General features: G+C 41.1%; 3 protein-coding genes across 3 annotated transcripts in view; 2 read left to right on the forward strand and 1 right to left on the reverse strand.

The window, feature by feature from the left end:
- Positions 1–207: 207 nt before the first annotated feature.
- On the forward strand, positions 208–4,487 carry LOC105390468 (F-box-like/WD repeat-containing protein TBL1X). The gene is made up of 8 exons (XM_011561774.3): positions 208–406; positions 493–642; positions 1,521–1,666; positions 2,275–2,474; positions 2,683–2,803; positions 2,940–3,092; positions 3,179–3,370; positions 3,475–4,487. The coding sequence occupies exons 1-8, from the start codon at positions 349–351 to the stop codon at positions 3,973–3,975; spliced, it is 1,521 nt and encodes a 506-aa protein (XP_011560076.3). The 5' UTR covers positions 208–348; the 3' UTR covers positions 3,976–4,487.
- Positions 4,485–5,817, reverse strand: LOC105390470 (tRNA-uridine aminocarboxypropyltransferase 1). Its single transcript, XM_011561775.3, has 2 exons — positions 5,446–5,817; positions 4,485–5,237 (listed from the first exon to the last, which is right to left on the reverse strand). The coding sequence occupies exons 1-2, from the start codon at positions 5,638–5,640 to the stop codon at positions 4,503–4,505; spliced, it is 930 nt and encodes a 309-aa protein (XP_011560077.3). The 5' UTR covers positions 5,641–5,817; the 3' UTR covers positions 4,485–4,502.
- Positions 5,818–6,095: 278 nt separating this feature from the next.
- Positions 6,096–12,946, forward strand: part of LOC105390491 (probable ubiquitin carboxyl-terminal hydrolase FAF-X) — a 39,111-nt gene continuing 32,260 nt past the window's right edge. The window contains exons 1-9 of the mRNA XM_048625884.1: positions 6,096–6,250; positions 6,911–6,981; positions 7,304–7,445; positions 7,892–8,111; positions 8,558–8,719; positions 9,048–9,252; positions 10,391–10,555; positions 11,101–11,254; positions 12,365–12,516. Of these exons, the coding sequence (XP_048481841.1) occupies positions 6,943–6,981; positions 7,304–7,445; positions 7,892–8,111; positions 8,558–8,719; positions 9,048–9,252; positions 10,391–10,555; positions 11,101–11,254; positions 12,365–12,516 (1,239 nt within the window). The 5' untranslated portion in view covers positions 6,096–6,250; positions 6,911–6,942. The remainder of the gene's footprint in view (positions 6,251–6,910; positions 6,982–7,303; positions 7,446–7,891; positions 8,112–8,557; positions 8,720–9,047; positions 9,253–10,390; positions 10,556–11,100; positions 11,255–12,364; positions 12,517–12,946) is intronic.

Here is a 12,946-nt window from a genome sequence, read left to right on the forward strand (position 1 = left end):
TTAAAAGCATTTACGAAATTCGTGATGAAATAGCATTACAATAATAAATTTTATCATATTATATTTATACAAAAAGCTTAAATTAAATTGGCTTTATATAATATATATTTTAATTTTTCTGTAAATATTTACTTAAATCTGAAAAAAAAGTTACTTCCAAGTAAAAACTTTGTCACGAAATACAGATTTCAGTTCAAAATAATATAAGCTCGCTTTACAAATGCGTACTCTGGCAATGGCTGCGTGTTGTGTTGTTTCGATTCGATGAGAATTTGGCTTTCCTACGGATTTATTATACAGTAAACATACGTAATTGTTCATGACTTAGCTATTTAAAAAGACTTCAAAATGAGTTTCACAAGTGACGAGGTGAATTTCCTGGTCTACCGCTACTTACAGGAATCAGGTGAGGTTCATTGAACTGCTTGCTCTAAAGTGTTCCATTTGTGATGGTATAAGTTCGTCAATAATGTTTTCTGTTCGTTTCAACAGGCTTCCACCACTCGGCGTATACATTTGGGATGGAATCTCACATTTCTCAGAGCAATATCAATGGTGCACTTGTGCCACCCGCGGCATTGCTGAAGATTATTCAGAAAGGCGTCGAGTACACAAATGCCGAGATCTCAGTAGGAGAAGATGGTAAAAAATTTAACCTACATCATTAAATTCTCTGTCTATCTCTACATAGTTATCTCTACATAGGCAGTACATAAGTCTGCCTAAATTAACTACATACAGTCGCAGTGTTAGTGCACCTATGCACTTTCTGTTTTATTGATGGTAGAATAAGTTTCCTATTGCGGCATGAGATGGGTTCGACTCCAGGGTCTGGCTAGTGGCTAACGGTATTCTATTCTATTCTATTCTATTCTCTGTGGGGGTGTAAGTACCTGCACCTGGCTCTCTCGAGTGGAACCTTTGTGCATATCCCCAAGGTCTAAACTGCCTTCCTAAGCTTGGACCATTTCCCACCACGCTGGTCCACTGCGGGTTGGTGGGTTCACATATCTAGATGTGCTAGATCTAGATATGCAGGTTTCCTCACGATGTTTTCCTTCACCGTAAGAGCGATGGTATACATTGTACTTAAATTCAGAAAAGAACTCATTGGTACATGTCAGCGCCGGGATTCGAACCCGCATCTCTGGCGTGAGAAGCGGGCGCTTACCCGACTGAGCTACCACCGCTCTCGGCTAACGGTATTTCTAATCAGTTTTTCTAGCCATTAGGCTAATGGTCCATTTGTTGAGTTTCCCTTGAAATATAAGATGTGTGATCAAGTGTATGCCCTATTGTACAAGATATAAGTAACAAAATTGAGAAGCTATGCTTTTCTGCCTTTTCTGATAGGCAGAAAAGTATAGCTTCCACTATGAGTTCTTATTTTTGTGTAGAATAACCATTTTTTTTAAAATTTATTTATTTATAAACACTTTATTGTATAATGATAGAAACAGTTACAAAAATGGACTTAAAAGTAGTAATATACCATTGCTAAGAATAATTTGCGCTTTCAGGTACAGAGACTCGACTCACAGAAAGCCTGAGTCTGATAGATGCAGTCACTCCAGACATAGTGGCAGCAAGGCAGAATGCACACAATGCCCAGAAGCAAGCCATAAAGACAGACCCTGGTTCAGGTGGCGAGCAGAATGGGGTTGATGTAAGTGTCTTATGTATTACTCTGAAGGTCTACCTGAGTGGCACACTCCGGAATAATAATCTGGGAGAATAACCAGAGGCTACTGGCATGGCATCTTTATTAATGTAAATAAACATCCAAATATATCCTGATTTGCTTGCATAATCATCTTTCTTATCTTTTAAACCTCATCACGACCCATTACGTCCCCACTGCTGGGGCACGGGTCTCCTTCCAATGAAGGAAGGGTTTAGGCCTAGTCCACCACGCTGGCCAAGTGCGGGTTGGTGGACCCCAACACAAGCAAGCTTGTGCTGAGAGAGTTGTCGGGTAAGTGGGCAACCCGACTGTCAGATCTTTTCAAGCCGCCCGAAGGCCTCTGACTAGGCTTAACGACTGCTGCCGAAGCAGCAACCGGGACCCACGGCTTAACGTGCCGTCCGAAGCACGGAAGCGTCCAGAAAAGCACCACTTGAAATTGGTCACCCATCCAATGGCTGACCATGTCAGTTGTTGCTTAACCTCAGCGATCAGTTACGATCACTGAGGCCCGCTCGACTACGGACGCTTCCTTAAACCTCACTAACAGAAAAAAAGCCTACAATTTGTACAACATTTTATTCTTGCAGGCCACTGCATGTAGCACAGCCAGCACAGCGGGAGGGTCAGCCACTCCCAGTGCAGCTGAGAGCATGGATGTGGACCAGTCCATAGAGATCCCAGCCAGCAAAGCCACAGTCCTCCGAGGGCATGAGTCTGAGGTGTTCATCTGTGCCTGGAACCCCAGCACAGATCTGTTAGCCAGTGGCTCCGGGGATAGTACTGCCAGGTTGGTTAAACAATAGATGAGATGTATTGGAAATTATTTATTAGTCTCATGGTTCAATCACTTCCAACACAGCCATTCAGTAGAATAGGTCACAGCATTAGGATTAACTAGCAAGAGATGGAACAAAAAATGGAGGAAAATTCTGTAATCCAAATAAAATTAGTCCCTGATAAAGGATGATGACATAAATATGCTTTTTTCTTTACAGGATATGGGATATGTCGGACAACCCAGCCACCACTCCCAATCAGCTGGTGCTCAGACATTGCATCCAGAAGGGAGGAGCTGAAGTGCCCAGTAACAAGGATGTTACTTCTTTGGACTGGAATGTAAGTATAATGTACTAAAAATGCACAAAGTTCGAATTATAAACAAGTATGTAAACAATATAATTATGTTTTATGTATGAATAATACTAATATGAGTATAATCTGTGTAACTGTATAATCTGCTTTCTTTCCTCAGTGTGATGGCAACCTGTTGGCTACTGGATCATACGACGGTTATGCTCGAATCTGGACTACAGATGGCACACTGGCTTCCACACTGGGCCAGCACAAAGGGCCCATATTCGCGTTGAAGTGGAACAAACGGGGAAACTATATACTCAGTGCAGGGGTATGTTAACATCATTCTTTTGCACTTACAAAATTATCTGCATTTACTGGTTTTGATTTACTAATTAAGCTATAAATGGTTTGTAGGTGGACAAAACTACCATCATCTGGGATGCCGCGTCAGGGCTGTGTACCCAACAGTTTTCGTTCCATTCTGCACCAGCCCTGGACGTGGACTGGCAGACCAACACCTCCTTCGCGTCGTGCTCCACGGACCAGTGCATCCATGTGTGCAGGCTCCATGTCGACAAACCTATCAAGAGCTTCCAGGGGCACACTGTAAGTATCTTGAATTCCTCACAGTTATGCATCAACTTTAAGTGAAGTGCTTCTTACTGAATGTTGTACTACATATTTACCTAATGCACATACATATTTTTCAGAATGAAGTGAATGCTATCAAATGGGATCCACAAGGGCAACTCCTAGCCTCATGCTCTGATGACATGACCCTCAAGATATGGTCTATGAAGCAAGACACGTGCGTCCATGACCTCCAGGCTCACTCTAAGGAGATCTACACCATCAAGTGGTCGCCGACGGGGCCGGGGACACAGAACCCCAACATGAACCTGATACTGGCGAGTGCGTCATTCGACTCCACCGTACGTCTATGGGATGTGGACCGCGGCGTGTGCATCCACACACTGACGAAACACACTGAGCCTGTGTACAGTGTTGCATTCTCACCTGATGGCAAGTTCTTGGCGAGTGGGTCGTTTGACAAGTGTGTGCACATTTGGTCGACGCAGACGGGCAGCCTGGTGCACTCATACAAGGGCACGGGCGGCATCTTCGAGGTGTGCTGGAACTCCCGCGGCACCAAGGTGGGCGCCAGTGCCAGTGACGGCAGTGTCTTTGTTTTAGATCTTCGCAAACTCTGAGGTTAAATTTAATGGAGCCATCAAGATTGGGCTTTCAAAGCCAGTGGAAGGAATGATAGCTCCATTTTCCTCTTTGAGGGACAGTTTGTAAATAATTCTGAGTATTAAGATTTGTGAGGTTGAGCCAGGCAAGTGCAAACATAGCCATTAAAGATAGGTATTACTATAAACAGATTCCCTAAGAACCATCAGTAAAATACTTAATTTGAGGGTGAAGGTGACTTTTTGTTAGTGGCTGCAGTTAAAAAGACAGTTGTGATTGATTAAAGATTACTTCTTTGTTGAATAGACTGTAAAGATTTTTGTATGCTAATTAGTTCTGCAGCCCTGTCTGCTATTTCCCAATTTGTTTCCAATCAAACAGTGAGACTTCCATTATTCACTTGCGTTTCTGTGTCTGTATTGTATTTGTATGCATTTTTCAATGTAAGTATGCAGTTATATTATTATGTTCTAATTCTAATTGAAGATAAGATTTAAGTATGAAGAAGGTAATAAAAGTATGTAACTTCTATAATGTCTTTAATTTATTCCATAGGTCTTTTGTAAGCTAACAAGTTTTCATGGTTGTAAAGTGAGTGCAGTTTATCATACATGTATTTGAAAAAGAATAGCAAATTATCATATTGCCCAGCATATGGGGTGCAGTGATCATGCTGATCTTTAGAACTGTGAATAGGATATTCTATTGTCAGCGGTGACTTGTAATGTTCTGAACACCCCCAAGCACACAGATGCAGCTCCAACATGAGCTGATGAAGAGCTTCAACAGTGGACAGATACCACCGCGGACTGCCTTTCTGATGTCTCCAAAACTGAGATGCTCTGTTTTGTAGCACAACTTTGGGTAAACTCTGCAATCGCCTATCAGCATATATACCCTTACTTTGATTCCATGTGCTGTCAATAAGAACTATTCTATTTATAGGGAGTTCTGTTACATGGTATATTTGGTTTTTATTCTCATCATCCAAGTCAACTATACTTCTTAGTAAAGTGGTTAAGTTATAACCAGCAGGAAGCTCAGCTTGAACTTTTTGTAAAATGGTAGTAGTGTTATTGTTCTCTTGAAATAGTTGTGGAACAGTTTTGGCTTCTACACCAGGATACAGTAACACTGTTTTACCATCAAGGGTATAGTCAGGTACATCAGGATAGGTGTACACTTTCACATCTTCTGGAGCTAAAACCGCAGCGTGAGCTGATGTACTTTTTCCATCAATTTCCTTTTTATGTTTAATGATATCCACTTTCACTGGTAACTAAAAAAATAATGTTTAATAACTTTTAAGTGATACTTCTTTAGTAGTTAATGATTATTGGGAGAAGGTGATGCATAGTGAGAATGCTATCAGTGGACAGCCACAATATTTGTGCACATAAAAGGTCCACTATATTAAAATAAGAATTGAGGATTATGAAGACTTTGCAGTAAACTTAATAAGTAGAATAATATGAATAAAGTTTTACCTTACAATGCGGAATGCAATCTTTTAAATCAGCCACAGGGATGTAGCATGTGTAGCAAAAATACATCCGAGACTTGCCACATCGCGTGCATGCACTACGCTGATCTAATTTCTCCAGAACATGTGAATTTGTAATTTTCATTCCTTCAAAAGGTTTATCATCTCGATTTCTAGCTTCAGGACTTTTTGGATTCATTTCATTAAAGAAAGTCAAAATATTATTAATGTCAAAATATTCAATTAAATAACCATTAAAATAAACTTCTATTCAAGCAACTAGTCAATTAAATTTTATTTATTTTTATTTTATTGTTGTTGTCTATAGAATATTACACAAGTTTTGAGGTTATTTTCATGCAGTACAAATCATCAAATGTCAAATATTCTGTGAGGAAAACCACAGATAACCATTTGTTCTTATTTTGCGGCCCTTCGAGGTTGAAAAGCTACCAAGCCCTGCAAAAACAGACAAGCACCCTGTCCAAACTGCATTTGGAATTTCAAAATTTCAAGCATTTTTAGAAGATTTTTAGCCTATTTATAGCAAAGGAGAACTTTTCACAACATTTTTCCCGAAGCCGGCCGGGACAGCCACTGGGCAAATAATCACGACGCCGTGGGGACGACTGTGATCATAATCTGTGGTTAAATGTTGCCAGTTGCCACGGATAAAAAGTGTTGCCCGTCGTAAATTTTGTAAAGTCTATTTTCGTTCTAATGTCAAAAAGTGTAGTGCACAACATTTAATTGTAATAAAAAGTGTTTTTCTACAATTTAAGAGTGATTTGGGACAATTAGTGATGCCGGTAATTATTAAGTTCATAAATCTGGTTTCGCCTTTGATGAATACAATAGTTTTTCCACTATTTAACGCTTTGTCTTGTTTTGGGTATGACGCCATTTTGTCGCGGCCGGCTGATCCTATTGAATTTTAATTTTTTTGGTCTTTCTTTTACGCAGGATTCCCGATGAAATAGTTTGCCTTACAGCATAAAGTAGTTTCAAAGTTATTGATTTTAAATGTAATGATAGAAAGGTAGATATAAGCTTGTAATTACATAAGAAAAACCCCCACAAAAATCAAACTGAAAAATTGATTACTTTGTTTTAGTGTATTGACTTTGGCTGAAATGCAATCTATCATACTTTTGGTTTGTTTCTGAATAGTCAAATCTTTTTATCAGTATTTTGATGATTAGAATATGTATTTATATTAGAACCTGTTATGAATATTGCCTAAAATTCTTTAAAAAGCTTTGGGACTTGTGGTTTATGCTGTAGATGCCATACAAAATTTAGTCATAGAATCTTATTCAGTTACCCATATTATTCGTTTTACCTTGTTAATACTTATGTCTGAATAAATAGTACCTACTTATTTATCTATCCTATAAGTCTAAACTAAACCATTGACTATTTGTCCCTAATGAATTAAAGTCCTCTACCCATATTTGTTTTATTTCCAGAATGAGGCAATGATTACAATTTTGGCAAGATAATGACTATATCTACGATAGAGAGAGACCAAGTGGAGGTGGTATGTATTTTTAATTAACTAAGATTATCTGCTATCTTTATTGACTCTATAGCTGGGCAGACCTGCATTCCTGGTCCAGTAAACAACATCATTTTAATAAGCTACAGCTTACACATTTTGTTACAGTAACGTAACTTACTTTTTTTGAATTTTTTTGAAAGTGGCTGTTAAATTCAGGGTTAGGGTGATAATTTGTGTTATGTTATTTGTGTGTTTCCTACAAAGAAACATGTTAAAAAAGCACCCAAGAAGATAAACAGAGTCTTGTATGCAATAAGCAAGGCCTAAGAAATGTTAAAATATTTATTAACAAAATAAACAGGTGAACTTGCAGATGGAGTTTCCCGAGGCTAAGTTAAAGGCTTTAGAGGAGAAGATATCTCATCCTCGCTGGGTGGTTCCGGTACTGCCGGAACAGGAACTAGAATGCCTCCTCATTGCCGCCGCGGACCTCGCTGCTACAGGTGTGTTCTTGTGACTCTCTACTTGTTATTTACATCATATTCATTTTATAAGGGGTTTTCATGAAGTAAATTACAAGAAACATTCATGTTTTGCATTTAAAAATACAAAAAAAAATAATAGATGTCACCTTTTGCAATGTGCTGATGCAAAAGAAGTTTGCTCTTGTGTCCTTACATGTAACATACATGTAAATATATACAATGAAATTAGAGTAAAGATAAATCAAGATATCTAGATAAGCAACTTTATTATTTTTTAAGATCAGTTTACCAGTCAGGACAGGACAGGAATACTTAAACCTGCACAGTTTACCAATTTGGACAAAGAACATGGTTCATCATCATCATCATCATAAACAGCCCTCTATCAACAACTGTGTCATACTCTGCCTCCTTTTGTCTATGCCAACTTATACTGCTATACTTAACACAACTTAACTCCACAGGTCAAGATGCCAACAACCTGGCCTGCCAGCGGTTCTACACAGACGCGCTCACACTCTCCTTCACCAAGATCCTCACAGACGACGCGGTGTCGTCGTGGAAGTACAACATCCAGCAGTGCGTGCGCTCCAACTGCGAGCGGCTGGTGCGCCTGTGCGCCGTCAAGCTGGATGACCCGCGGTTTCTGCACCTGCTCGCTATGGCGTTGAATCCTAATAACAAGTAAGGTTTCTCTCTTTTATATTTTTATGTAAACCAGCATGGGTAACCAACCACCACCGGGCGTAAGTGACAAAATTCCTGGGTCGCGCTCGATCAGATCGCTCGATCTCGAAAGAGCGAGCGCAATGGAAAAGTTTTATCACGTCTAGTTTTGCGCCTCTTGCGCCCCATGCTAGTTCTAGGGGCAAAGCGGTGTTTAGACTAGCAGTTCATATTGCAGAAGTCGACTTGCGCAAATTAACATTTCCAGGTGTAAACACAGCTAGAAGCACGGTTCGCGATTCGCAACCTGACTACAAATTTGTCCACGTAAAAATGTCTTCTAATGAGCTTGATGGATTAGTCCTGAGCATATAGTATATTTATTTTACTACTCTTACTGTTATTTTCATATACATTAGCCGTTTGCCTTATAAAAATAGTAATAATATGTAACTTTCCCCCAGGTTCCACACATTCAACGCATCCCGTACTTGCGAGGGGCTGTCGCTCAGCTCCAACCCGCTGGCAATAAGCCCCAGTCAGCCGCCCGCGCAGGATGTAGAAGTATTCGCCAGATCTCAAGACCACCGAACACCCAGAGGATGGCTCGTTCATCTCATTAATGTGTATGTAGAAATTAATACCTTATGCGTCTATGTTGTTAGTGTTGTTGTATCTATAACACCCCTCAGATGCAAAGGGACTCCACAAACTTCTGCTTTTCTTCGGCTGCACTTTTAGTCTAGTCTCTAGGGACTTTTGGCGAAATACGGCGTTATGGAGCGCTGCGGCTCTAAGCATGCCTCTTTCTTGATTCATTACACCCTTATTTCGAAGCCTAATAACCTATTCGGCTTTCTAATTCTGATGACTCTAAATTCTTCAGTCCTACCTTTGCACAGAACAAAAAAAAAGTTGTTCTAACATAATAATTATTTTAATTAACTCTTACAGATTTGGGCAAGCGGGAGGTTTCGCAAAAATAAGGGAGAGGTTCGACGAGATCATGGGGTTTCAGAAGCCGGACCTCACGGCGTCGGTGACCTCCGTCGACGAGAAGGTTAAGGTCGACATCACAGACAAGGAGAAAGAACTAGAGAACGAAGAAGACAAGACTGTTGAGGAGCCGCCGAAGACTTTCACTGCTGACACTCCAGAGGTAAATAATAATAATTAATTCTTATTAATATTAACTGTTATTTTCTCTATGACTTCAACTTCAAATGAAACTAAACTAAAAAGAAGATGTTGGCCGCCGCTGCCGCTGTCGGGTAGGGTACCCAAGACGCTGGCCGCGTTACCTCTCGCCGGCTAGATGGGGTGACGACTTGCGAAAGGTGGCTGGTTATGATTGGATGCGGAAAGCTAAAGATCGCATCCAGTGACGTGCTTTGGGAGAGGCCCATGTCCAGCAGTGGACTGCTATAGGCTGATGATGATGATGATGATGGCGTCGCCAAACTGAAATGTGAGTGGGCTTAGCTCGTCGGGAGGACGGAACGTGGACAAAGGCGGTCACAGAATGGTGGCTTAGAGATAGCCGAAGAGCAGTTGGTAGACCACCTGCTGGATGGGCCGATGACATCTGCAGGGTTGCGGGGAAGCAGTGGACCAGAGCGCCACAGGACCGGAAGAATTGGCGTACAAAAAAGGAGACATATACCCAACATTGGGAAATAGAAGGCTGATGATGATTAATTAATCGTAAAACAAAGTATTAGGCCTTAATGGTTCCGCCACGGCTATGTATTGTATTACGTGTATTTTTCCGTTCACTGAGAACTCTGGAATAACAACACAGTGTGTGGGCGGTACATAATTTAGTCACTTGGCAGTTAATCCCCAACTGATTCTCAATGTCATGCAAATCTGATTCTGAATAGCTAATAATAGAACACTCAAATGAAAACACATTTTTTTCATAGTAAAATAGGCTTGAGATAAAAATAGAGATTTTTTACAATGCTTTTGTAAAAATTATAGAATTTAAGCAAGCGAAATTTGTTCCAGCCTACTCTTATAATTATCACCTAAAACTACGCGTAGGTAAATTATATTGAATACCGTCTACCCCCTAAAATAGAGACAAGCCTTATGCGTGACCTCCGGTAGCGTTATTCTGTATTTTCATTTCTCGTATTCTTTCATGTTGTTGTTTTGGTCTGTGTCTCTATAAATACTCCTATACATAAAATCGATACGCCCACATACTAACGCCTACGAGTGCGAAGGAGACGTTTTTACTTTGCGACTTGTTATCAAACGCCCTTACTTATCCCGACATCACTTCTCCTCAGCCCACTAGCCTGGTGCGCAGCGAGCAGCCCTCATCTCTCGAGCAGTCGACCACGGCGAGCGGCGAGTCGCGCGTCAACTCTGTGTGGCAGCTCATCCGCCCGATCGGGCTGTGCCACGAGCTGTTGACGCCGCACACTGTGACGACTTATCTGCTGCCTGTGCTGGTGAGTAGTACTGAGTAGTTTGGAAATTAGGTTTGTTAAGTACTGATTGATTTTAATCAGACCACCCATAAAGGAGAGTTGCGTATACAGGTGTTGTAAAAAGAGGATTAAGGAGGCAATCTGAACAACTTTGGTTAGACATCTTTCGAACATTATATGCCAATTTAGCAACACTCTGTGTGTATCTAGATTGTGGTGACATCCACCCTGGACTCCTTTTATTTTATTTTGCTCTACGAACTATGAAATCGTGGAGCGTTGCTGCGCTAATTCTATCTTGTTGCATTAAGATTAAATTAACATGCGAGAGGTCCCGGGTTCATATCCCGGACGAGCCCAATTTTTTATCCCACAGGCAAACTGTATACAAATAGTTTTGTGGGACATATTGTAAAACTAGAATTAATATGTAAGCTTAATAAATAAATAAATAACTGATTGTATGGCAGCTCTTCTGATTTCCCTTCACCTAATCTATGTGCTATGTTTTTACGTGTAAAATAAAGTGTTAAACTAAACAAATAATCCGCACCTCCACTCTCCAGGAATGCATCCCAACCCTACTCGAGAGCCTGACAGACGAGGAGTTAAAGCGCGAGGCGCGCGGCAGCGAGAACAAGACGGACACGGTGTCGTGCCTCATCCGCGCCTGCAAGTGCGTGTCCGGCAAGACGCCGCAGCACCACAGCCTGCTCAAGTGTGAGTTGACAGTTATTAACTGACTACTATAGTTGTTGATGCCGGGATTAACGGGTGTTAGGCCGCGTCCACGATGCCGGTGGGCGGAGCGGGCGGCGCATTTTTATTCATATTTGTATGAAGCTGTTCACGGCGAGAGCGGTGCGGGCGACGGAGCATTCATGCGTAAACCGCTCGCTGGCGTCGTGGACGCGGCCTAAGTGGGTCTGTGTGAAAAAAAAAACGAATGATCCTTACTGTCTTGCGACTGAATCAAGGGCTGCTGCCACTTCATATAACATGTATGTGTAACCATTCACTTGATAGTTTTATGTTACATGTTTTTATGTCACAAGTGGTTCTTCTATGTCTGAAAGCATTATTGTTTAAGATGTGCCATGTATTTCTTACGTGTATCCTTGTATACTATCAAAACATTTTTAATTTCCACTGATCATGTATTTAAATGCCACCATAATCATCAATACGTTCTGTGTTAATCATCTACTTTCAATTCTGTCTACAGTTTATATTTTACATGTTACATGTACTTCATCAATCCATTCAGTGTTAATCTTTCTACACTCCATTATAACTGTTACATGTCACGCTTTACCCCAGCAGCCATCACCATCTGTGTCCCTGTTAGCTAGCCCGTCTTGCCACGTCGTCGGTTGAACCAGCGCAGGGCGCGGTCCCTGTAGCTGCTTAGGGGCGTTGCCTCCGCCCCCGAGTGCCTACAGCGACTGTGCCCTGCGCATAGCTGCACAGACATCACGCCACTGCACGAAGACGTCTCATGTTACTCTGTGTTTAGAGGTTACTCTGTGTTGTTTGAATAAATGTGTATGTATCGTTTAGTGTAAGATCATCACTGTTTCATTGTTAATGTTGTTTATGATTGTTTTTGTGTGCTGGGTGGATTTAAAGATTGACCGAGCGAGCCGCGGACATTCATCATCATAATTTATTCGACGTAAAAATTACAATTCTTTGCAATGTTTAGCCTACCTACCTTCTGCCCCTTCACTGATAAAACCACCCTGTATTTTATGTATTATTGTGTATGTTTTATCTCAATCTTCAGGTCTACGTGCAGCGTAATGTCATGCTACTCTTTGTATTTTGCAGCGTTGGAAATGTTTCGTCTGAAAATGATTTTGCGATTATTGCAAATGTCGTCGTTCAACGGCAAGATGTCTGCCCTGAACGAGATCAACCAGCTCATCAGCTCCATCTCGCAGCAGCCCAAGCCGGAGTGGCTGACACCCGCCGTCATTACGGTAAGGATATTGAGCGAAATTTACATACAAGTGTAGCTAAAACCCTAGAGTAGAAACGTAACTATTTTTTATGCTGGCAGTAAAGCTACTTGGGTGGCCATGACTGTATTAAGAAAAGTGGCGTCCGTAGTAATTTCTACTCTTTCTTGCCAGGCTTATGTTTGGGTTTCCTCCAAAATTTTAGCCTTTACCATACCACAGTTTAGATTGTGTTGAGAATAACACTGTGAGGTCACTGTCGGATATAGATGTAAGTAGTAGGGCTCAACATCCTTTTAGACGGTCGAGTGGCGTAGTGGTTAGTGGCCCTGACTGCTATGCCGAAGGTCCCGGGTTCGATTCCCGGCTGGGGCAGATATTTGTTTAAAGACAGATATTTGTACTCGGGTCTTGGGTGTTGATATTTATATTTAGTATCTATCTACCTATG

Source organism: Plutella xylostella, chromosome 15 (genome assembly GCF_932276165.1).
Source record: "Plutella xylostella chromosome 15, ilPluXylo3.1, whole genome shotgun sequence".
Taxonomy (NCBI): Eukaryota; Metazoa; Arthropoda; class Insecta; order Lepidoptera; family Plutellidae; genus Plutella; species Plutella xylostella.